This window comes from Hyla sarda, chromosome 1 (genome assembly GCF_029499605.1).
Source record: "Hyla sarda isolate aHylSar1 chromosome 1, aHylSar1.hap1, whole genome shotgun sequence".
Taxonomy (NCBI): Eukaryota; Metazoa; Chordata; class Amphibia; order Anura; family Hylidae; genus Hyla; species Hyla sarda.
The window spans coordinates 281130276-281154176 of NC_079189.1; the positions used below are offsets into that span (position 1 = coordinate 281130276).

Here is a 23901-nt window from a genome sequence, read left to right on the forward strand (position 1 = left end):
AAATGAACAAGACTAGATATGGAATAAATATACAGCAGCAACCAGGAGATGCAGGGGATGAACAGATGAACTGAATGTAAAACACTAAACAGGTTCGGAAACATAGAACACTGTTCACACTGGACATTGAACAAAGAACAAACTAGACTCCCCACTCAAACATGGAGGGACATCAATACAAATGCCAAATAGACTTCTAGCCAGTGGGCACACTCCACTGTATGATCAGAATACTGGCCTAGAAGGAAACAAATATAATCTGCGGAACACTAGACTGAGACTCCAGAGAAAACTTCAAAAGCCAAACTCGAAAACATGGAGGAATACAGGTCAGGATATCAAACAGGAATATTCCAAAATCAAACTCTAAAATATGGAGGAATATGGGTACAAGCAAAACTCACAGTGTGAACACAGACTAAGATATAACAAGGTACTAAGCAGAACGGACATACATAATCCTAAAAATCGGCAGATGTACTAAAAACAAAGCAGACTAAAATCCATCATAACAGAAATATAACCATGGTTAAAACTCAGACAAACATAGCAAAGGTAAAACTAGTAACCAGCAGAATAGACCCTAAAACAGAAAAGACACAAAAACGGACATTACAACAGACCTCCCAAATCCCATAAATACAGTACAACTAAATGCAAAACTGCCAGAACCCCTACAGATCACCCAACCCCCCCCCCAAATAGATCCAGGCTCCCTTAAGAAATGCAGACACCAGACCCCCTTAAGAAGTCCAGACCTCAGACCAGATCCCTGTTCCCTTTAAGAAGCTATATCCACTCAGGTCTGCTCCCACATAGACTGTGTTAGCTCTTCTCATGATGATTGTGCAAAGTGTTTATTAAAAGGGTACTCCAGTGGAAAACAATTTTGTAATCAACTGGCTCTAGAAAGTTAAACAGATTTGTAAATTACTTCTATTTAAAAATCTTAATCCTTCCAGTACTTATCAGTTGCTGTATGCGCCACAGGAAGTTCTTTTCTTTTTGAATTTTCTTTCTGTCTGACCACAGTGCTCTCTGCTGACACCTCTGTCCACGTCAGGAACTGTCCAGATCAGGAGAGGTTTGCTATGGGGATTTGCTCCTGCTCTGGACAATTCCTGACATGGACAGACATGTCAGCAGAGAGCACTGTGGTCACACATTAATTTACAAATCTGTTTTAACTTTCTGGCACCAGTTTATTTAAAAAAAAAAAAATTCCAATGGAGTACCCCTTTAAAAGCTTTGTTTCTTCACAGAGAACTGTGCAGTTGTTAAATTGTCCCTTCCCTGCACTGATCTCTATAAACACAGGACAGAGCAAACAGATAGTTACAACAAGGATAACACTGGAGCCTGGAGAGGTAAGTAAACAATTGGACCCAGGTATGACATATTAACCCTTTCAATTCGCTTAATCACCAACTTGTATACAAGATTGTGGCCAGGAGATTTCCCCTATGTTATCCTTTGTGCAAGTTTTCATGATGAGCTTACTATTATGAACTTTTAGTGCTGTTAGCAAAGGTGATTATTCATTAATCTTTACTGTCTTCCATAGCTGTGGCCAAAATGATTTTTACATCAGCGGGAGCTGATATTATCAAGAGTGCTCAGGAAGGTAAGTAGATTAAAAAAATGCTCCAGGTTTACACTTTACCTGGTTCTAATCCTGGTTTTTATCCTATGACTCCTAATTCCCTTGTTTATGTTGCTCACATTACATGCAGTTAACTAAAGAAGTGAGGATGTTTCCACATAAAATGATGTTTGCTCTTAAAGTTTTAGGGGGGGGGGGGGGGGACTTCCCCCTTCACTTCTCAGAGCCACAATTGGCTGTGCGGTGCACTGAGGCTCTGTGACACCACGACTTAGAGCAGGATGACTGAAAAGCCAGGAGCATGCACAAAACCCTGCTCGTCCCACCCACACTTCTTGCAGTCTGTCTTGGGACAGTGTTGGGCAGTGGAGGGACCCCTAGTGGTAGAAAGTATAGAGAATCTTTTCACTCAAAATATACACATTGTATATACAAATGTCAGTGCTAGAGATGATCGAATAAAAAATAAATATTAAAATCGATTCAATCCGAATAAATTCTCTGTGAATTTTTATTAGTAATGTATTTTAATCATGTGTTTAATAAAGTGTGTGTGTTTCACTTTTTTTCTCTGTTTTTAAAAATTTTTAAGTAGTACTACTACTCCCGGCATGGAGCCTGTTCCATGATGGGAGTAGTAGTACCTGTGCTAATAGACAGATCGCCCCGGGTGTCACTCCCGATACCCGCTGCGATCGTCCTGTATAATGTACAGATGCGGGTAGCTTTCTCGCATCCAGATAGGACGATAGCATTGAGTGTCCCAGCTGGTCCCACTGTAGTATGAATATATGCCGTATATATACCTATTATTCATATTTCCCACAGAGAGCTGTGATTGTCTGGAACCATCTGGCCAATCACAGCTCTCTGCGGGAAATATGAGTAAATGATGGGAATTCTATTCACATCACTGGCCGGTCGGAGTATAGTGCATAGATGTGAGCGCAGGAGAAAGCCGCTCCATCTCTGCAATAGATAGGAAAATGGCATCGGGTGTCAGGAGTGACATCTGCTGTGATCTGTCTATTAGTACAGGTACTACAGCTCCCATCATGGAACAGTCTGTTCCATCCTGGGAGTAGTAGTACTACCTAAAAAAAATGTAAAAAAAATTGAGAAAAAAAAAGTGAAACACACACACACACACATACACACACACATACACACACATACACTTTAAAGACAATATTAAAATACATTATTAATAAATAAAAAAAATTGGAAGAAGAGATGTTGCTGGCGTCTCTATACCCTTGCCTGACCTGCACCCCTGTGTAATATAGATAAAAGTTATATAACAAAATGATAATACATTATGAAGGAATAATATCTGTATGGAATAGGGGATACAACTGGCCTCTCTGTATCTGTCCGCCCCATCAGCTGAAATTGCAAACAGCTGTTCCCAATTCACAGCATCTCTATCAGCAGCGGTAATAAGTTGCTCTAATCACTGACAGTTTTCTTTTCCACAGGTTGACATTGAAAAGAAGAACTAATGATCGGGACTAACAGCAAAAATTCTCTCAATCCTTCCAACAGTTATTAGCTTCTGAAGTTTTCTGTCTAACTGCTCAATGATGATGTCATGTCCCGGGAGCTGTGCAGTTCCTATGGGGATATTTTCCCATCATGCACAGCTCCCGAGACGTGACAACATCATTAAGCAGTTAGACAGAAAACTTCAGAAGCTAATAACTATTGGAAGGATTAAGATTTTTTAATAGAAGTAATTTACAAATCTGTTTATCTTTCTGGAGCCAGTTGATACATATAAAAAGTTTTTTGCCTGGAATACCCCTTTAACTAGACCACAGTAGCTGCAAAGGTCACAGGTTAAATATGTGGTTAGCCACAATTAATTTGCATAGTAAATACGTGCTCTTGTGGTTTGCCACATATTTAACCTGTGATCTTTGTAGCTACTGTTTATTGTTAATGATTATTTCAGCTCTGTGCTGAAATAGTCTGCTATGTGGATTTCAATAATTTCATTATGTAATAATGAAAAAATAAAATAAAAGATGTAAAACTGATACTGTGGCCATGCCTGAATTTGTAGGCAACAACATTTAAATGTTTTAAAACAAAATAATTTTTTTATTAAAAAGCAGTGAAAATTTTTTGTGAGCGGGGCAGGGAACTGAGAGCCCTAGCCAGACAATATTAAAATGCAAAGCAGCCTGTGAAAATGAATAGAATACTGTAATATAGTATTACAGTAAAGGTTAGAATAGACAAATAATATTGTTAGACTGGTGCTTATATATAGCATTCAATATTTCTAGCTGCGATGTTCTTCAGAAATAGTTTATACTGCTGTGTGCAGAAGACTGAATCAGCCTGTTGTACAGTTCTGCCGGGATGGATTTATTTTGCTAACATTGACTACAAGTGACTAAAAGTACCACTATTAAATATACTAGGTTCATATACAAAATACACCCGTACGGTATAACGAAAGATGTTCCGGGCATTTAAAATTTATGAACCGGCATTAGACACACAGGGGCAGAATGGAGTCATTCTTCAACTTTGATAATACTTCAACTCTCCTGGTCACACAAAGGAACTTGTATTGGATCTCTCATCTCTCTTTTAGGAACCATCCAGAGCAGGAGCAAATCCCTATAATATACCTCTCTTGCTCTGGACAGTTCCTAACATGGACAGAGGTGTAAGCAGAGAGCAGTTGTGATCAGGCAAAGTTCAAAAAGAAAAGAACTTTCTCTGGAGCATACAGCAGCTGATAAGTACAGTGGTCCCTCAACATACGATGGTAATTTGTTCCAAACGACCCATCGTTTGTCGAATCCATCGTATGTTGAGGGATTCGTGCAATGTAAAAAGTGCATTTAATACTCACCTGTCCCCGCTGCTCCAGACCGCGTCCTCACCGCTCCCGATGCTGTCCCAGGGGCTCCCGATGCTGTCCCGCTGCTCCGACGTCTTCTTCGGGATCCTCCGGCTTCTTCCGCATCTTCTGCAGGGTCCGGGCCTCGCTTTCTGGTGACGTTATTACGTTGCTGCCTCTGCACGGCGTGCGTAGCGACGTAATAACGACGCCGGAAAGCGAGGCCCGGACGCTGGAGAAGATGCAGAAGACACTGGAGGATCGCAGTGGGGATAGGTAAGTGAACCTGTCCGGGATGCTTAAACTGCTATCCGACAGCAGCTTAAGCATTTTGCGCTGTGTGATAGCAGTTAATGCGATGGCCCCGACATATAAAAGCATCGTATGTCAATGCTGACATCGACATGCGATGGCCTCTGAGAGGCCATCGTATGTCGATTTGATCATATGTCAGGGCCATCGCATGTCGGGGGGGGGTTACTGTACTCAAAGGATTAAGATTTTAAAATTTGTAAATTACTTCCATTTGTTTAACTTTCTGGCACCATTTGATTGAAAAGAAAGTTTTCCAGTTGAGTAGCCCTTAAAGTTTCTATTCGCAACACGCTTAGGGTACACCTTTTTTTTTTTTTTTTTTTTTTTTTTTTTTATTCATTTTATTGTAATGATATCTGGTGCAATACAAGGTATAACTATATGCCAAAGCATCAAAAATGGAAGCACACAGATAGTAACAATAAGTATTGTACAGACATTACATAACCCATGCTAAAATTGTTGCATGTGTCAATCTGATCAACATTGTAAATAAAACCCAACATGCAAGCATCCAAACATTTAAATCCTCATTTGCGAAACATTTCAAGTCCTGCTTCCTCCTAGAAATGCCTAATAGCTTTCCAATAATGCTTACTCTGTAAGCTAAAGTTTCTGTTACTATTTCAGGTCATGACTCTGGAAAAAAATTAGTAATGACCAGAGCGGGTCATCTGAATTGTGACTGGATTTTACACTGCAACTGTAATGGTAAATTAAGCAACATCTCTGATCTGGTCTCTGAAATCCTAAGTAAATGTGAACATGTTGGACTTAAGTCAGTGGCTATACCCGCTATTGGAACAGGTAAGATTAGTTCCATTGCATCCATCAGCAGCACAATTACGTGATGTTTACACTCTTATGTACTGTGTACTTTACAGAGCAGAGAAATATTTTAATAATAACCCCTTTAGGACCAAGCCCATTTTGACTTAAGGACCAGAGCATTTTTTGCACATCTGACCACTGTCACTTTAAGCATTAATAACTCTGGGATGATTTTTACTCAGGCATTTGATTCAGAGTATGTTTTTTCGGGACATATTCTACTTTATGTTAGTGGTAAATTTTCATTGATACTTGCATAATTTCTTGGTAAAAAATTCCGAAATTTCATGAAAAATGTTAAAATTTTGTATTTGTCTAACTTTGAAGCTCTCTGCTTGTAAGGAAAAGGGACATGCCATATAAATTATATATTGATTCACATATATAATATACATATTCACATTTGTTGGCATCATATAGTTGACATGTTCTTACTTTTTGAAGACAGAGGGTTTCAAAGTTTAGCAGCAGTTTTCCTATTTTTCATGAAAATTTCAAAATCGGAATTTTTTTAGGGACCAGTTCAGTTTTCAAGTGATATGAGGGTCTTTGTTAGAAATACCCCATAATGGACCCCATTAATGAAACTGCACCCTTCAAAGTATTCAAAATGACATTCAGAAAGTTTGTTAACCCATTAGGTGTTTCACAGAAAAAGCAGCAAAGTGGAGGAGAAAATTCAAAATCTTAATTTTTTACACTAACATGTTCTTGTAGAACCATATTTTTTTTCATTTTAACAAGGGGTAAAAGGAGAAAACGCCACCAAAATTCATAACCCCATTTCTCTCAAGTAAGGAAATACCTCATATGTGGATGGAAAGTGCTCTGCGAGCACACTACAGGGTTCAAAGGGAAGGAACGACAATGGGATTTTGGAGAGCTAATTTTGCTGAAATGGTTTTTGGGGGGCATGTTGCATTTAGGAAGCCCCCATGGTGCCAGAACAGCAAAAAAAATCCACATGGCACACAATTTGGGAAACTACACCTCTCAAGGAATGTAACAAGGGGTTCAGTGAGCCTTAACACCCCACAGGTGATTGACGAACTTTCGTTATTTATTTATTTTTTTTCTGCTGGTGTTCCCCAAAATTTTTAGTTTCTTCTAAGGAAATACCTCATATGTGGATGTAAAGTGCTCTGTGGGCGCACGAGAATTTGGTTGGAATGGAAGTTGGGGGACCATATGTGTTTACAAAGCCACCATACTGCCAGAACAGTGGACCCCCCCACATATGACCCCATTTTAGAAACCATACCCCTCACAGATTGTTATAAGGGGTTCGGTGAGCATTTACACACCACTTGTGTTTGACAGACCTTTGGAACAGTGGGCTGTGCAAATGAAAAATTACATTTTTCATTTTCACGGAACACTGTTCAAAAAATCTCCACATTTTGGAGACCGCTGTACAGTGATTTCCAAACTGTGGCCCTCCAGATCATGCAAAACTACTACTCCCAGCATGCCCAGACAGCAAATAGCTGTCTGGGCATGCTGGGAGTTGTAGTTTTGCTAGATCTGGAGGGCCAGTTTAGAGACCACCACCAGAGTCAAGACCACAACAAGAGGCAAGACCACAGGATCGCCACCTGCCTGTCCAGGATCGCCACCTGCCTGTCCAGGATCGCCGCCTGCCTCCTCTTGCCGCTGCCACCGCCTCAGATCATCAGTGCAGGCAGGTAAGCTGCCGGACACCGTTCTCCCCCCGCTTTGCCCTTGCTTTCATCGGTGGGCAGAGCGGGGGAAATTAACTTTAACCCCCACCCCCAACTGCCATTGGTCGGTCAGTCCTGACTGACCAATGGCAGGGGACAGGAGGAGGTGGCACCCCTGCCACCTCACTCCTATCCTTCAGGGTGATCGGTACCGAGCGGCGGTGAACAGAAAACGCAAAGGGTGTACAGGTCCTTAAGTATCTGTACGCCCTTGTCCCCAACAGGTTAAGGACACAGACCACTTTGGCTCTGGGGACACAGAATTAAATTTTTGCATTTTTGTTTTTTTTCATCCACAGTCCCATTTGTGCTTGTTTTTTTTATGCATGGTCAATTGCACTTTGTAATGACACCTTTCATTTTACCATATAATCGATGGCACAACAAAAACATTTTGGGGGGGGGGGGGGGTGGAATAAAACAAAATTCAGTTTTACTACTTGGGGGGGGGGGGGGGGGGGGCATTTTTATTCAGTGCACTTAAAGAGGTATTCCAGGAAAAAAACTTTTTTTTATATATCAACTGGCTCCAGAAAGTTAAACAGATTTGTAAATTAATTCTATTAAAAAATCTTAATCCTTTCAGTACTTATGAGCTTTCTGTCTAAATCCTCTCTGATGACACCTGTCTCGGGAAACACCCAGTTTACAAGCAAATCCCCATAGCAAACCTCTTCTAAACTGGGCGTTTCCCGAGAAAGGTGTCATCAGAGAGGATTTAGACAGAAAAGAACAACCTTAACTTCAGAAGCTCATAAGTACTGAAAGGATTAAGATTTTTTAATAGAAGTAGTTTACAAATCTGTTTAACTTTCTGGAGCCAGTTGATATATATAAAAAAGTTTTTTCCTGGATTACCCCTTTAACAGTAAAACTGACATGTTCTATTACGTTCAATAAATTTATATTAAAGTCTCTTTTGCAAGAATACATTCTTGACAAGGCAACAGTATTAACAAGCAACATAGCGCCTCACAAACGTAACAAAAGGAAAAAGAAAAAAAAACAACAACAACATGAAGACCTGACTGATATTCAAAGCAATCTAGCATAGTTCAAAGTATGACATCTAGTAAACTTAAATGGCGGTGAATGAGTTACCTTTACCCCACCATTACCTGTACAGTGAATGTATGAGCTCTGGTCTAAAGATCTATTAGTGACAGGTGAACACCCAATGCGTTAGGATGAGAAAGTAAAAGGTCGAGTAGCGATAGAATATGAACCATGTACCCCCATCTGGACTAAACTAGATGTCTTTACAATGTGTAGAGGATATCCAGTACCGGAACCTAAAGCAAGTATCTTTTTTAAATGAATAGGTAGTATTGAGTTTATTGATGAGCACTTCTATAGTTGGGACTGTGGGAGATTTCCAGTGACTGGTAAGAGCTATTTTGGATATGATACATGTAAGGCAGAGAATGTCCCTGTGAGAGGGTGGGATATTTTCCATAGGAAGTAGTAAGAGCACTAACTCTGGAGACCAATTGAATGAACAATCCAAAAATGTATTAAAAAAACATTTACAGGCCATCCAGAATGGCTGAATGATTGGGCAGGTCCACAAGATATGATAGAGGGAACCCTTATGTCCACATCCTCGCCAGCAAAGGTCTGAAGAGCCTGTCAACGCTTTGGCAATTCTATCCGGGGTATAGTACCATCTCAGGATAGTCATATAGGCTCTTTCCACATGAGTAGAACACCGAAAGCAGAGTTTATATTTTTAAATGCACGGCTCCACTCCTCCGGTGCAAAGGAAATTCCAGGTCTCTCTCCCACATGCAGAAGGGATATGACTTATGGAATTCACCAACACCTAGGAGGGTAGTGTAGATAGATTTTAAACCCTTTGCCTCGGAAGAAAGCAACCTGAGAATGTGGAAGTCAGTGGTAGATGGAGGCTGCTCTAGGGAAGTAAGGAAGTGTCTAACTTGCAAATATTTATAAAAGTCCTTATTAGACAAGTGGTATCTATTACGGAGTGCTTCATATGGCAAGAGTATTGGACCGTCATATAAATCTCTGACCTGTGTAATACCTGACAGTGACCTGTGTTTAATATTCAAGTCCGGAATATGGGGGAGATTTATGAAAACCTGTGCAGAGGAAATGTTGCCCAGTTGCCCATAGCAACCAATCAGATCGCTTCTTTCATTTTTCAGAGGCATTTTCAGAAATGAAAGAAGCAACCTGATTGGTTGCTATGGGCACCTGGGCAACATTTCCTCTGCACAGGTTTTGATAAATCTCCCCCTATGTGCCTGAACTAAACTTAAAGGTATATCCCACTTTACTTTTTTAACCTGCGTGTGGGACTGAGTAACATAAGTCTGCCATGCAGCAAAGGTTGCTTTCACCAACGGGTTGGTCATGGGGGGGGGGGGGGGGGGGCCCAAACCCCATAAAGAAAGGTATAGTAGATCTATTAGTGCATAGGGGGCAATGGATTGGCTTTCTATAGAAGTCCAAGGAAGGGAATCATCCCCATCTATCCATTTTTTTGTTGAGGCCACACAAGCGTGAAGACATAGTAGCCCCATAAATCTGGGGACCCCAGCCCACCCGCCTTTTTTGTCTTCGGAAGAAGCGTCTGAGACACCCTAGATTTCTTACCAGCCCAAATAAACTTAGTAAATTATACGCTGTATATGTGTAAAAAAAAGGATTTTGGAAGCATTATAGGGACTGTTCGAAATAGGTATTTTTTTTAGGTATGTTTCGGAAGCAAAACATTTTAAAAGGTTGCTACTCTTCCAACCAAGGAAATCATTGCTTTAGTTAGAGAGTCTGTTTCAGAGGCTCTAGTCATTAATATCGGATCATAGTTAGATTGATACAGTGTAGAGTGTGGGTAGGATAACTGTATACCTAAGTATTGAATACTTTTTTCCTGCCAGTCCATATTATAAGACATTTGCAGTTGAGAAAGTATCTGTGGGTGTAAATTAAGCGGATTAAGTGAATGTTCCATGAGGAAAGCAGATCTTGACCATCCTTCAGGGTGCAGACAAAATGCGTAGAGTCTCCAATCCGTATTAAAAGTCGGACCAGAAAACCCCACCTGTATGGGATGTTAGCTGATCTTAAAGCTTGTGTGACAGGAAGCAATTCTATACTGGCTTGTAAGGTCACCACAGATAGATCCGGTATATAGAAACATGATAGTAGGGAACCGCCAGACCATTAGTGAGCTTTTCCTTAATCGTAAAGAAGTGAATCCGGGCTAATACGTCCCGAGGGACGGATTCGTCTAGGTGTCTGGGGCGTGGCACCCTGTGAGCTCTGTCCACTTCAATGCTGAAAAAAAAAAAAGACAGAAAAATTGCCCAGCAATGTGCCGTTACTCCTGGTGTGATAAAGACAATAGCAGGTGGTAAGAGTCTGCTCACCTGGTGGTGTTGTACTGAGAGCACAACAACTATAGGAGCCTATTGCCCGATTTCTGGGCAGTTAACCGGGTTGCAGCCAGGAGCTCTCCCGTCCGGAGTGGGTCTCAGGTCGGTCAGGCAAATGAAGATGTAATCCACGTCAGTGGGCAAAGAAGGTGCTCCGGTCGGCGCTAGGACTACGTGTTTCAAGGGGAGGGACCCCCTCTTCGTCAGGTCCAGGTCCCTCCCCTCGAAAAGGTGGGGGGGGTCCCCCCCTCGAAAAGGTGTAGTCCTAGCGCTGTTATGTGATTACATTTTACTTGTTCCTTTATTACTAAATGGTCCGAGTACCTTCTTAAATCGACCTCCTTCCTCGGAGATCACAGGAGCTGCTGTCCACTTCAATGACACGGATGCCATGTCTCTCTGAAAAGTAACATGGCCTTCATAGTGGTATCTGTTAAAGAACTTCCAGACACTGGTAAATCTGACAGCATATCTCCTCTATCTGCACTGCAGGGATCCACATTCACCCAGGCACGTACCTTATTGCTACCAGTAGCTTGTGACCGGCTCTGGTGCTGTAACATTGCAGCCTCTGGTGAGTCAGACCTCGTGGCTGGAGGCGATCTGGTGGAAGGAAGGCGATGAGGAAGGAGTACGGAGATGTGGGCTGAAAGAGGGCCAAGGAGTCCAGTACGATCTATTGCTCCCGCATGGCCGCACGGTTTGATGAATACGATCGCTGTGGTAAGGAGCTTAGGTTGGCCAGAGAGGATCTGTGTGGGGCCCAGAGTCTAGCAAACTCTGGGTCCAAGAGAAGCAGACCTGAGCTGAAGAAAAGAATTGCATCCCTGAAGGCTGAGAGCACAAAGCTGGAGGAGAGGAGGGCAGAAGAGAGGAGGTGAAGAAAGTGAGGATGGCTGTGAGGTTGTAAAGGTGGAAGATGTTGTGCCTGTAGCTCCTCCATGTGACACCCAGACCACCCAGGACAGCTACATTGAACCAACCCAGGTGGCACTTCCTTCTAGTGAGAGCGAGGAGGATGATGTGGAGAGTGAGGCTGGGGGCTTATTGGAGGGCTATAGTCATGCAGGAGCCCCCAGCCCACCTCCAGAATTTGACCTTTGGTGACGATTTATGTGATGATGTGGCAGTTAAGAGGAAAGAAAAAAGCAAAAGATACAAGAATCCGTGCAGTACGTGTTTGTTCCTTTCCAGTAGTTTGGGCCAGCTGCAAAGCTGGTTCAGGCTGCTGGGCTCCCCAGACTCCCAGACCCCGTTTCTGTGGTGGAACGATGCCCGCATGGCATCAGTAAAGGCTGTGGATGCAATAGATGTGAAGCCCACTCATCCTGCCGGTAGGGAGGGGCAGGATGGGTTCATGGTGGGCAGCTCTGGCAATACAGGACCGCCCCAGGGTGGCATGTGCAAGTGCCACAGGAGAGCTATGCCGCCATGTGCTCGGGGGGGGGGGGGGGGTTGCGGTTCCCTGAGTGCTGTGGGCATTACCGGCACTCCTCTGTGAAGGGGGGGGGGTTGAGTGTCCAGGCGCCGGTGGCAGACAGCGTTGGACCTGTGTGCCTGGGGGGCAGTCCTCCGAGTACAGTGAGTTCTGCGGGTGCTGCGGGGCACTCCACTATGAGGGGGGGGGGAGTGTCCAGGCACCTGGATCAGCTGCAGAGCCTGTACAGTCGGGCAAATTAACTGCTGGCACTGTGGGAGAAGCTGGGGTGCGCCCGGTGGGGCAGCCCCAGACTCAGGAGGAGATATCAGCCATGGAGGAGGAGCCATCAGCACCAACCCCAGCAGCTAAGCCAGCACAGAAAACCAGCAACACTACAAGTCCCAGGCAGCCCAGAATTTGTTAGGCAAAGATTGCAAGATGATAAGAGTGCAAGATGTGAGAATGATGGGTGTAGTAGTGTTGTGGATGAGAGGAATGTGTGTGGGAGGGTCAGTGGAGTGAATGTTGGTGGTAGTAGTGGTATGAATGGGAAGTTTAGCATGAATGAAAATAAAGATGAGGAGAGTAGTGGTTTGAATGTTGGTGTTAGTGGTTCTGGGTCTAGGTCTGGGTCTGGTCCGGCTGCCTCCTCGGTAGTGACTGCTCCTAGGAGCTATACCAATGTGGTTGCCAGGGGTTCAGGGGGGGTCCCAGTCTCAGTTCGGCTCTGGATACCACTTGCAACAGCACCACCTGGAGGCTCTACGCAGGAGAGACAGGTCGATCCAGGTAGAGGGAAAGGGTGAGGTTGACCTGTCTTTCTGGATAGAGAGGCACGGTTTGAGCGGAATGGCGAGGTGGTCTGGTCCCTCCCAAGATCCGGGCAGGACAATAACCGTAGGAATGTGGTCCGTCTGATTTGGAGGGGCGAGGATGCGTGCCCACCTCGCGCAAAAGTGGTTAAGCTCCTCCTTCAGATGGAATTCAGGGCGAGTGACATCCTTTCCCTGATTCAACCCTACAGTTCATCTGAGTTTGACATCAGTTTTGTTTGGCCAGAGGGTCTTGAACTCTTCTGGTCGAACTATGAAGTGGCGAAGAATAAGCCCGGCTGGCGGGATTTTGCTGTAAAGGCGATTTCCCATCAGAATTCGGTCAAGAAGGTGATCCGTAACAAGTCACTTTCTGATAACATCATGACCTGGCTCGGACGGTATGGGGATGTGACGGACATGCCCAAGAAAAACTTGGATGAGCACGGGATCTAGTCCGGGGTCTGGACGTTTTCCGTCAAACTCAAGCGTTCAGGGAGTACGGTTGCCCACATTCAGTCAACCGCCTTCCTTGGACGTGATAGGATCTAGGTCTTCTACCAGGGTCAGCCTAAAGTCTGTCACAGGTGTGGCAGCCCCACCCACTTTAGCGTGGCCTGTACTCTGCAGGTCTGCGCTTTGTGTGGTGGGGTGAGTCATCTGGCTGCAACCTGTAGACAGATCCGGTGCCACCTGTGTGGTGTCCTCGGGCATCCTTTTAGCCATTGTCCTAGCGCCTTTGCCCGTGCAGCAGCCGGTCCGGCTGAGGAGAACTGGGAAGTTGCCTCGGCTGGGGAGGGTACGGGCAGGGATGGGGGTGCAACAGGGCTAGTGAGGAAAAAGGGCCCGCCAAACTAAGGCAGGGGGGAAATCGTAGAAGGAGTAGGGAGCTGGAGAGTGCCCAGGTGACGGGGGTAGCTTCAGCCCCTGTTCCTGAAGCTGGCCCTGTAACTGCTGAAGCCCTGGAGGAGAACGTGCCGAATGAGGAGATCAGGAGGCTGCGCAGAGAGGAAGGCAATATGGCCGACCCTTCTGATTCCTCCCACTATGAAAGTGTTGATGAGGAGAGTGGGGAGAGGCCTAAAAAGAAAGACAAGGGCAAAAGGAAAGGGAGAAAGAAGAGGTCAGAGCCCTCTGTTCCTTGTACCACGGGCCAGGTCCAAAACGGAAGCCTGACTGCCCCCCCCCCCTCCTCTGATTGTCCTGTCAAACCGGTAACTCGTCCTCGATACCATCTCCTCCCCCCCTCTCCTTTGAGGGGGAAGGTGAGGTCAAGGTGCCTAGGGAGAAAAAGCCTCTGGGGGGAACTGGGCCCTGTCCTGTTGAGGCACCTTCGTCAGAGGGCAGGGCTAGACCAGGGCCGGAAGGAGACAGGGACAATATGGATCTGAGTCCAAAACAAGATCCAAGAGTGGTCCTGCCCTCTCGTCTTCTTCAGGGGAAGAGGGGGCAAAAAAGAAGGAAAAGAAAAAGTAAAGGGTGTGGCTGTCTAATTTAATCACCCTGTATGGGACGGCACTCACCCCATTGACGCTGGCATCTATTAATTGTGCCAGCATAAAGTCGGCTAGATTTGCAGCCTTTGATTTTCTGGCCCGCGTTGAAGCCTACATTTTCTTTTTACAGGAGACCAGATTCTCAGATCTAGCCTCTCTGGTAAAAGCCAGGAGAGAGTGGAGGCGCGGTCCCTCCCACTGGTCTCTTGCTGCTGAGCCGTATAGTGGGGTGGCTGTCCTTTTTACCGCTCCTGTTGAATGCCGACGGGTAATTGAATTAGAAATGGGGAGGTGCCTGATCTTAGATGTCTTCATGAAGGGACAAGAGCTCCGGCTCATTAACATCTATGCCCCACAAACCAGGTGGGGCCGTAAAGATCTCTTTAAGATTAAGCCCTTTCTTTTTACGAGTCGGCAAGGGATTTTTGGAGGGGACTTCAATAATGTCATGAGGTCCTAACATAGGAGAGGTTCCAATAATCCACTGATTTATGACTGTGTGGCCCTTAATAATATAGTCAGGGAAGCTCGCCTAGAGGACGCCCACATCTGGAGCCCCTCAGGCCACGTGGGCTTCACCTTTCATCGAGTTGGGTGTCGACTGGGTGTATAAGACGACCCCCAACTTTTACAGTTAAAATGTAGAGTTTGGGTTATACTCGCCATATAAGACTACCCCTCTACCGCGATGTACAGTACCTTGTAGTTCCCCCCACATTAGGTAGGCAGCATGTTCCCCCACATTAGTAGGCAACATGTTCCCCACATTAGGTTGGCAGTATAGTTCCCCCCCCCCCCACATTAGGTAGGCAGTATAGTTCCCCCCACATTAGGTAGGAAGCATGTTCCCCCACATTAGGTTGCCAGTTCCCCCACATTAGGTTGCCAGTTCTCCCACATTAGGTTGCCAGCTCCCCGCTCCCCAACATTAGGTCGGGAGTTCCCCAACATTAGTAGGCAGCTCCCCCACATTAGTAGCAGTTCCCCCCACATTTGTAGGCAGCTCCCCCCATAATAGTAGGCAGCTCCCCCACAATAGTAGGCAGCTCCCCCCATAGTAGTAGGCAGCTCCCCCCATAGTAGTAGGCAGCTCCCCCATAATAGTAGGCAGCTCCCCCATAATAGTAGGCAGCTCCCCCATAATAGTAGGCAGCTCCCCACATAATAGTAGGCAGCTCCCCACATAATAGTAGGCAGCTCCCCCCCATAATAGTAGGCAGCTCCCCCCCATAATAGTAGGCAGCTCCCCCCCATAATAGTAGGCAGCTCCCCCCCATAATAGTAGTCAGCTCCCCCCCATAATAGTAGTCAGCTCCCCCCCATAATAGTAGTCAGCTCCCCCCCATAATAGTAGTCAGCTCCCCCCCATAATAGTAGTCAGCTCCCCCCCATAATAGTAGGCAGCTCCCCCCCATAATAGTAGGCAGCTCCCCCCATAATAGTAGGCAGCTCCCCCCATAATAGTAGGCAGCTCCCACACAATAGTAGGCAGCTCCCCCACAATAGTAGGCAGTTTCCCCACAATAGTAGGCAGCTCCCCCCATAATAGTAAGCAGCTCCCCCCATAATAGTAGGCAGCTCCCCCATAATAGTAGGCAGCTCCCCACATAATAGTAGGCAGCTCCCCACATAATAGTAGACAGCTCCCCACATAATAGTAGGCAGCTCCCCACATAATAGTAGGCAGCTCCCCCCCATAATAGTAGTCAGCTCCCCCCATAATAGTAGGCAGCTCCCCCCATAATAGTAGGCAGCTCCCCCCATAATAGTAGTCAGCTCCCCCCCATAATAGTAGTCAGCTCCCCCCCATAATAGTTGGCAGCTCCCCCCATAATAGTAGGCAGCTCCCCCCATAATAGTAGGCAGCTCCCCCCATAATAGTAGGCAGATCCCACACAATAGTAGGCAGCTCCCCCACAATAGTAGGCAGCTTCCCCACAATAGTAGGCAGCTCCCCCCATAATAGTAGGCAGCTCCCCCCATAATAGTAGGCAGCTCCCCCCATAATAGTAAGCAGCTCCCCCCATAATAGTAGGCAGCTCCCCCATAATATTAGGCAGCTCCCCACATAATAGTAGGCAGCTCCCCACATAATAGTAGGCAGCTCCCCACATAATAGTAGGCAGCTCCCCACATAATAGTAGGCAGCTCCCCACATAATAGTAGGCAGCTCCCCCCCATAATAGTAGTCAGCTCCCCCCATAATAGTAGTCAGCTCCCCCCATAATAGTAGGCAGCTCCCCCCATAATAGTAGGCAGCTCCCACACAATAGTAGGCAGCTCCCACACAATAGTAGCCAGTTTCCCCACAATAGTAGGCAGCTCCCCCCATAATAGTAGTCAGCTCCCCCCATAATAGTAGGCAGCTCCCCCATAATAGTAGGCAGCCCCCCATAATAGTAGGCAGCTCCCCACATAATAGTAGGCAGCTCCCCCCCATAATAGTAGGCAGCTCCCCACATAATAGTAGTCAGCTCCCCCCCATAATAGTAGTCAGCTCCCCCCCATAATAGTAGTCAGCTCCCCCCCCATAATAGTAGGCAGCTCCCCCCATAATAGTAGGCAGCTCCCCCCCATAATAGTAGTCAGCTCCCCCCATAATAGTAGTCAGCTCCCCCCGTAATAGTAGTCAGCTTCCCCCGTAATAGTAGGCAGCTCCCCCCCATAATAGTAGTCAGCTCCCCCCCCCATAATAGTAGGCAGCTCCCCCCATAATAGTAGGCAGCTCCCCCCCCCCATAATAGTAGGCAGCTCCCCCTCCCATAATAGTAGGCAGCTCCCCCCCCCATAATAGTAGGCAGCTCCCCCCACATTAGGTTGTCAGCTCCAACCCCCCTCACCCAAAGACATACAGCGTCAGCCTCCAGCCATATAAAGTGTATGGCTGAAGGCTGTATGTCTGTATTGCCCCCACTGTGATCCGGTCACCGCTCCTCCGGCCCGGGGTCGCATCTACTGCTATGGCCTATGGACCATAGCAGGAGGTGCCAGTACCGGGTGAGCGGTGACCGGATCACTGAGGAAGATAACGCGCCGCCGGTCACTTACCATTCCCTGTCCAACACGCTTCCTCCTGCGATGATCCTCCTGTGTCCGGCTGCAGGTGGGGGCCGGCCATAGCAGGTAAAAACTAATACTGTCTACTAAAAACCAGGGGGCCTCCAGCTGTTGTGAAACTACAGTATGCTGTGAGTTGTAGTTTCACAACAGCTGGAAGCCCCCTGGTTTTTAGTATCAGTAATTAGTTTTTACATGCTATGGCCGGCCCCCGCCTGCAGCCACACACGGGAGCCGGGCCGGGCAGATAATAATAGGTATTCCTATGCCGGACCCCAGTACCCGGCGTATAAGACGACCCCCGACTTTTCAGAAGAAAATTTGGGGTTAAAAAGTAGTCTTATACACCGGGATATACGGTATGTTGTTAAGGAATGTGTGTGTCTGTCTGTGTGTTGGACTGTTTGGTAATAGGATATTATAGGTAGGTCATTATTTGTTATTTATTATAACCTGGGCTGGCTGGTTAGGAAAGTTTAACTTTTTATTTTTGAGACGGAATGTCTGTATTTATGTTCAGTTTTGTTTATTTTTGCTACAGTCAATTGGACTTGTTTTTGTGTTTTGTAAGGATTTTTTATTTTATAATAAAAGGGTTTCAGTGTGAGATAAGCTATGATTACCTAAGGCTGTGCGCGCACACACACACACACACACCCACACACCCTCAGCACTCCAGACTGCATTTCCTGATTTTGGAATTGTGCCAGGCCAGTAGGAGTCCAAAGTGGCAGCTTTTTTAAACACAAATGAAACATAGAAAACTTCACTTAAAAAAAAAAAAAAAAAAAAAAACATTAGAAAAAAAACTTTTATTTACCATAAGGAGTGCAATAGCAAAAATTACCACACTGTAGAAAGAATGGGCTGGCCCTAGTGATTATGTATCCTATGTGGAAGATGGAGACCGCTAGTGTGTGGGCTGTATGTGCATTAGATGGTGGTGCACTGCCACAGCAAAATCAGTCCAATGTGTTCAATAGAAACAAGAAACGAGGCTGCACTCACCATAACTTCTTAGCGTGCTTTTATTCTTCCATCTCTGAACTGTACAGGGTTGCGTGTACAACAAACAGGTGCGTGATAGAGCAACACGTGTTTCACGCGGGTTGCGCTTCTTCTGGCTCTCAGTATTACCTGCAGCTTCCGTCCTAAATACAGTCCTCCCCCCTCACTCACCTGTATTACAAAATCCAATCTGCTTGAACAACCGGTGCACTCGGATCGCCGTCCAATCCTCAGAGGTCTTGACGATCCCGTTAGGCCTCTCCTCCATGTCACACGTGCCAACTCATTCCGACCAATGGGCAGCGCCGGCGTCCCTGAGGTACAATCCATGCGAACAGGAGTCATGGCAACCAGGACGCCATCCCTCCGATCATGCTATGGCCCTAATTCCGCTTCAGAACTTCAGTTGAGCATTAGGGAGAAGGGAAAGATTAAAGTTTTAACCAGGCAATTTAAAACCCACTACTTCTCTGTACTATAATACAGACGGTGGCTGCTAGGTAAACTCATGCATAAAGTGCTGCAGCTGCATAAAGCCGCACTTTCCGTTGAGCAACGCCAGACACTTTTTTTAAAATTAATATATACAATACAATAACCATAAGAGAATCCCAATTTACAAAAAGACAGACATATCTGTTTTATCTTTGCGACCCAATGGTCCCTCTGCGTTAGTCCGCAGGATCCATTTAGCCTCTTGCTGTAATAGCATTTTTGTCTGTCACCTCCATTGTAAGGACTTTGTACCAGCTCTAAACCTGAAAAGCTGAAAATCTTAAAACTTTAGGATCACTGTTGTGGTAAAAAAAAATAATTTAATAACAGTGCCCATTTAAGGACTAATTTTGTGCTCCTTTTCATAACTTTTTATCTAGTTCTTTGTTTTTTTCTTTTCTTAAGTGTAATTTGACCAAAAATCTTTTGTATTTTTTGTAAACAAAAAGAAATACCAAAGTGGCACTTACATGTCTCTTTACTTTGATACATGATACAGGTAAATTCAGTGTCTTGCCACTCCTGGCGTGGGCGTCATTGTGTTAAGCTTGACTGGTCACAATTGTTTCAAAAAATTGTGCCACACCATGACTATTACCATTGTGGTATTATACTGTCACTACGTGGAGACAATGGTAATAGTCATGGTGTGGCACAATTTTTTGAAACAATTGTTTTTTGCGCGACCAGTTGTCCTTTGTAATGACATCACTCATTATATCATAAAATGTATGGCGCAACCAAAAAACCCTATTTTTGTGGGGAAATTAAAACGAAAAACGCAATTTTGCTAATTTTGGAAGGTTTCGTTTTCACGCCGTACAATTTATGGTAAAAATGACGTGTGTTCTTACGATTAAAATGATACCCATTATTACATACTTTTATATTATTGTTGCGCTTAAAAAAAAATCACAAACTTTTTAACCAAATTAGTACGTTTATAATCCCTTTATTTTGATGACCTCTTACTTTTTTATTTTTCCTTATAAGCGGCGGTATGGGGGCTCAATTTTTGCGCCATGATCTGTAATTTTTTTTGATACCACATTTTCAAACTTTATAAATTTTTTATAATTTTTTTTAAATAAAATGTATTAAAAAAGTAGGAATTTTGGACTTTTTTTTTTTCGTTCACGCCGTTCACCGTACGGGATCATTAACATTTTATTTTAATATTTCGGACATTTACGCACGCGGCGATACCAAATATGTCTATAAAAAAAATTTACGCTTTTTGGGGGTAAAATAGGAAAAAACGGACGTTTTACTTTTTTATTGGGGGAGGGGATTTTTCACTTTTTTTTTACTTTTACTTTTACATTTTTTTTTACACTTGAATAGTCCCCATAGGGGACTATTCATAGCAATATCATGATTGCTAATACTGATCTGTTCTATGTATAGGACATAGAACAGATCAGTGTTTTCGGTGATCTTCTGCTCTGGTCTGCTCGATCACAGACCAGAGCAGGAGACGCCGGAAGCCGGACGGAGGAAGGAGAGGGGACCTCTGTGCGGCGTTATGAATGATCGGATCCCCGCAGCAGCGCTGCGGGCGATCCGATCATTCATTAAAATCGCGCACTGCCGCAGATGCCGGGATCTGTATTGATCCCGGCACCTGAGGGGTTAATGGCGGACGCCCGCGAGATCGCGGGCATCGGCCATTGCCGGCGGGTCCCTGGCTGCGATCAGCAGCCGGGATCAGCCACGCATGACACGGGCATCGCTCCGATGCCCGCGGTTATGCACAGGACGTAAATGTACGTCCTGGTGCGTTAAGTACCACCTCACCAGGACGTACATTTACGTCCTGCGTCCTTAAGGGGTTAAGGACAATTTTCAGTATAGGACCAGGCCATTTTTTTGCACATCTGACCACTGTCACTTTAAACATTAATAACTCTGGGATGCTTTTACCTTTCATTTTGATTCCAAGATTGTTTTTTCGTGACATTTTCTACTTTATGTTAGTGGTAAAATTTTGTCGATACTTGCATCATTTCTTGATGAAAAATTCCCAAATTTGATGAAAAAAATAAAAGTTTTGCTTTTTTTTTTTTTTTTTACTTTGAAGCTCTCTGCTTATAAGGAAAATGAATTTTTCTATCGGCTCCATTGGGGGACACAGACCATGGGTGTATGCTGCGGTCACTAGGAGGCTTGACACTATGGCAACAAGAAAAGTCGGCTCCTCCCAGCAGGATATACCCGCCCACAGGCACCTGAGCTAACCAGTTTTAGCTTAGTGTCTTAAGTCTGCCCTGGGGACACAGACTTGGGTGAGAGAGTTCTCTTTTCACTATGTCCGTGCCTAGAACTGTTCCTCCCTCTAAACAGACAACTGGAGCGTTAGTTTCCCATTGTCTGTAAATTCTGTAACTCCAAAATGCCCGGTTCTGCTGAACCCACTTGCTCTGCCTGCTCCACTGCTCCCCAAGACCCCCCTGCTATTCTACCCCGGTTGTCTTCCAGACCCGGTGGGTTCGGCCGCCCCTCCAGCCTGGGTTCTCTCCCTCCCCAGTCTATATTCGACTTGGCTCAGATCTCCCGTTATGTGGTGACTGCATTGGAGTGGCCCTCCCGTCCCTCTGGAGGGTCCCGCTCTCCCCCTATACTGACGCTTTCGCAGCGTCATAGGGGCGTTTTTCATCTGACTCATCCTCAGAGTCTTCTGGCAGGCACGGGCGCTCCCCTCACAGGCATCGCCCCGTTACTCCGCCCTGTAGCAAGCGTTGCTCCCCTAGAGGATGCTCCCATGGTCGCCGTTCTGGCTCTCCAGACCCGCCTACCAGGTCCGTCTCCCTCTCCTCCAGGGCCACCTCACACGTTCCCATTCACCTTGTTACGCCGAGCGCTCCGGGTCCCCGCTCCTCCCCGGAGCGCTCGCTACACTCTCCTCACTGCAGCGCTCCGGTCAGATCCACTGACCCGGGGCGCTGCGATACCGCCTCCAGCCGGGATGCGATTCGCGATGCGGGTAGCGCCCGCTCGCGATGCGCACCCCGGCTCCCGTACCTGACTCGCTCTCCGTCGGTCCTGTCCCGGCGCGTGCGGCCCCGCTCCCTAGGGCGCGCGCGCGCCGGGTCTTTGCGATTTAAAGGGCCACTGCGCCGCTGATTGGCGCAGTGGTTCCAATTAGTATGTTCACCTGTGCACTTCCCTATATCACCTCACTTCCCCTGCACTCCCTTGCCGGATCTTGTTGCCATCGTGCCAGTGAAAGCGTTTCCTTGTATGTTCCTAGCCTGTGTTCCAGACCTCCTGCCGTTGCCCCTGACTACGATCCTTGCTGCCTGCCCCGACCTTCTGCTACGTCCGACCTTGCTTCTGTCTACTCCCTTGTACCGCGCCTATCTTCAGCAGCCAGAGAGGTTGAGCCGTTGCTAGTGGATACGACCTGGTCACTACCGCCGCAGCAAGACCATCCCGCTTTGCGGCGGGCTCTGGTGAAAACCAGTAGTGACTTAGAACCGATCCACTAGCACGGTCCACGCCAATCCCTCTCTGGCACAGAGGATCCACTACCTGCCAGCCGGCATCGTGACAGTAGATCCGGCCATGGATCCCGCTGAAGTTCCTCTGCCAGTTGTCGCTGACCTCACCACGGTGGTCGCCCAGCAGTCACAACAGATAGCGCAACAAGGCCAACAGCTGTCTCAACTGACCGTGATGCTACAGCAGCTACTACCACAGCTTCAGCAATCATCTCCTCCGCCAGCTCCTGCACCTCCTCCGCAGCGAGTGGCCGCTTCTGGTCTAAGACTATCCTTGCCGGATAAATTTGATGGGGACTCTAAGTTTTGCCGTGGCTTTCTTTCCCAATGTTCCCTGCACTTGGAGATGATGTCGGACCAGTTTCCCACGGAAAGGTCTAAGGTGGCTTTCGTAGTCAGCCTTCTGTCTGGAAAAGCCCTGTCTTGGGCCACACCGCTCTGGGACCGCAATGACCCCGTCACTGCCTCTGTACACTCCTTCTTCTCGGAAATTCGAAGTGTCTTTGAGGAACCTGCCCGAGCCTCTTCTGCTGAGACTGCCCTGTTGAACCTGGTCCAGGGTAATTCTTCCGTTGGCGAGTATGCCGTACAATTCCGTACTCTTGCTTCAGAATTATCCTGGAATAATGAGGCCCTCTGCGCGACCTTTAAAAAAGGCCTATCCAGCAACATTAAAGATGTTCTGGCCGCACGAGAAATCCCTGCTAACCTACATGAACTCATTCACCTAGCCACTCGCATTGACATGCGTTTTTCCGAAAGGCGTCAGGAGCTCCGCCAGGATATGGACTCTGTTCGCACGAGGCGTTTCTTCTCCCCGGCTCCTCTCTCCTCTGGTCCCCTGCAATCTGTTCCTGTGCCTCCCGCCGTGGAGGCTATGCAGGTCGACCGGTCTCGCCTGACACCTCAAGAGAGGACACGACGCCGCATGGAGAATCTCTGCCTGTACTGTGCCAGTACCGAACACTTCCTGAAGGATTGTCCTATCCGTCCTCCCCGCCTGGAAAGACGTACGCTGACTCCGCACAAAGGTGAGACAGTCATTGATGTCTACTCTGCTTCTCCACGTCTTACTGTGCCTGTGCGGATATCTGCCTCTGCCTTCTCCTTCTCTACTATGGCCTTCCTGGACTCCGGATCTGCAGGAAATTTTATTTTGGCCTCCCTCGTCAACAGGTTCAACATCCCGGTGACCAGTCTCGCCAGACCCCTCTACATCAATTGTGTAAACAATGAAAGATTGGACTGTTCCATACGTTTCCGCACGGAGCCCCTTCTAATGTGCATCGGACCTCATCACGAGAGGATTGAACTTTTGGTCCTCCCCAATTGCACTTCCGAAATTCTCCTTGGACTTCCCTGGCTTCAACTTCATTCCCCAACCC

General features: G+C 46.3%; 1 protein-coding gene across 11 annotated transcripts in view; it reads left to right on the forward strand.

Moving 5' to 3' along the window:
- The window catches only part of LOC130368901 (protein mono-ADP-ribosyltransferase PARP14-like), a 380920-nt gene that overhangs the window by 337919 nt on the left and 19100 nt on the right, over positions 1 to 23901 (forward strand). For all 11 annotated transcript variants that reach the window (XM_056573329.1, XM_056573349.1, XM_056573383.1 and 8 more), the window contains 2 exons: positions 1565 to 1624; positions 5406 to 5582. In XM_056573329.1, coding sequence (XP_056429304.1) covers positions 1565 to 1624; positions 5406 to 5582 — 237 coding nt within the window. The remainder of the gene's footprint in view (positions 1 to 1564; positions 1625 to 5405; positions 5583 to 23901) is intronic.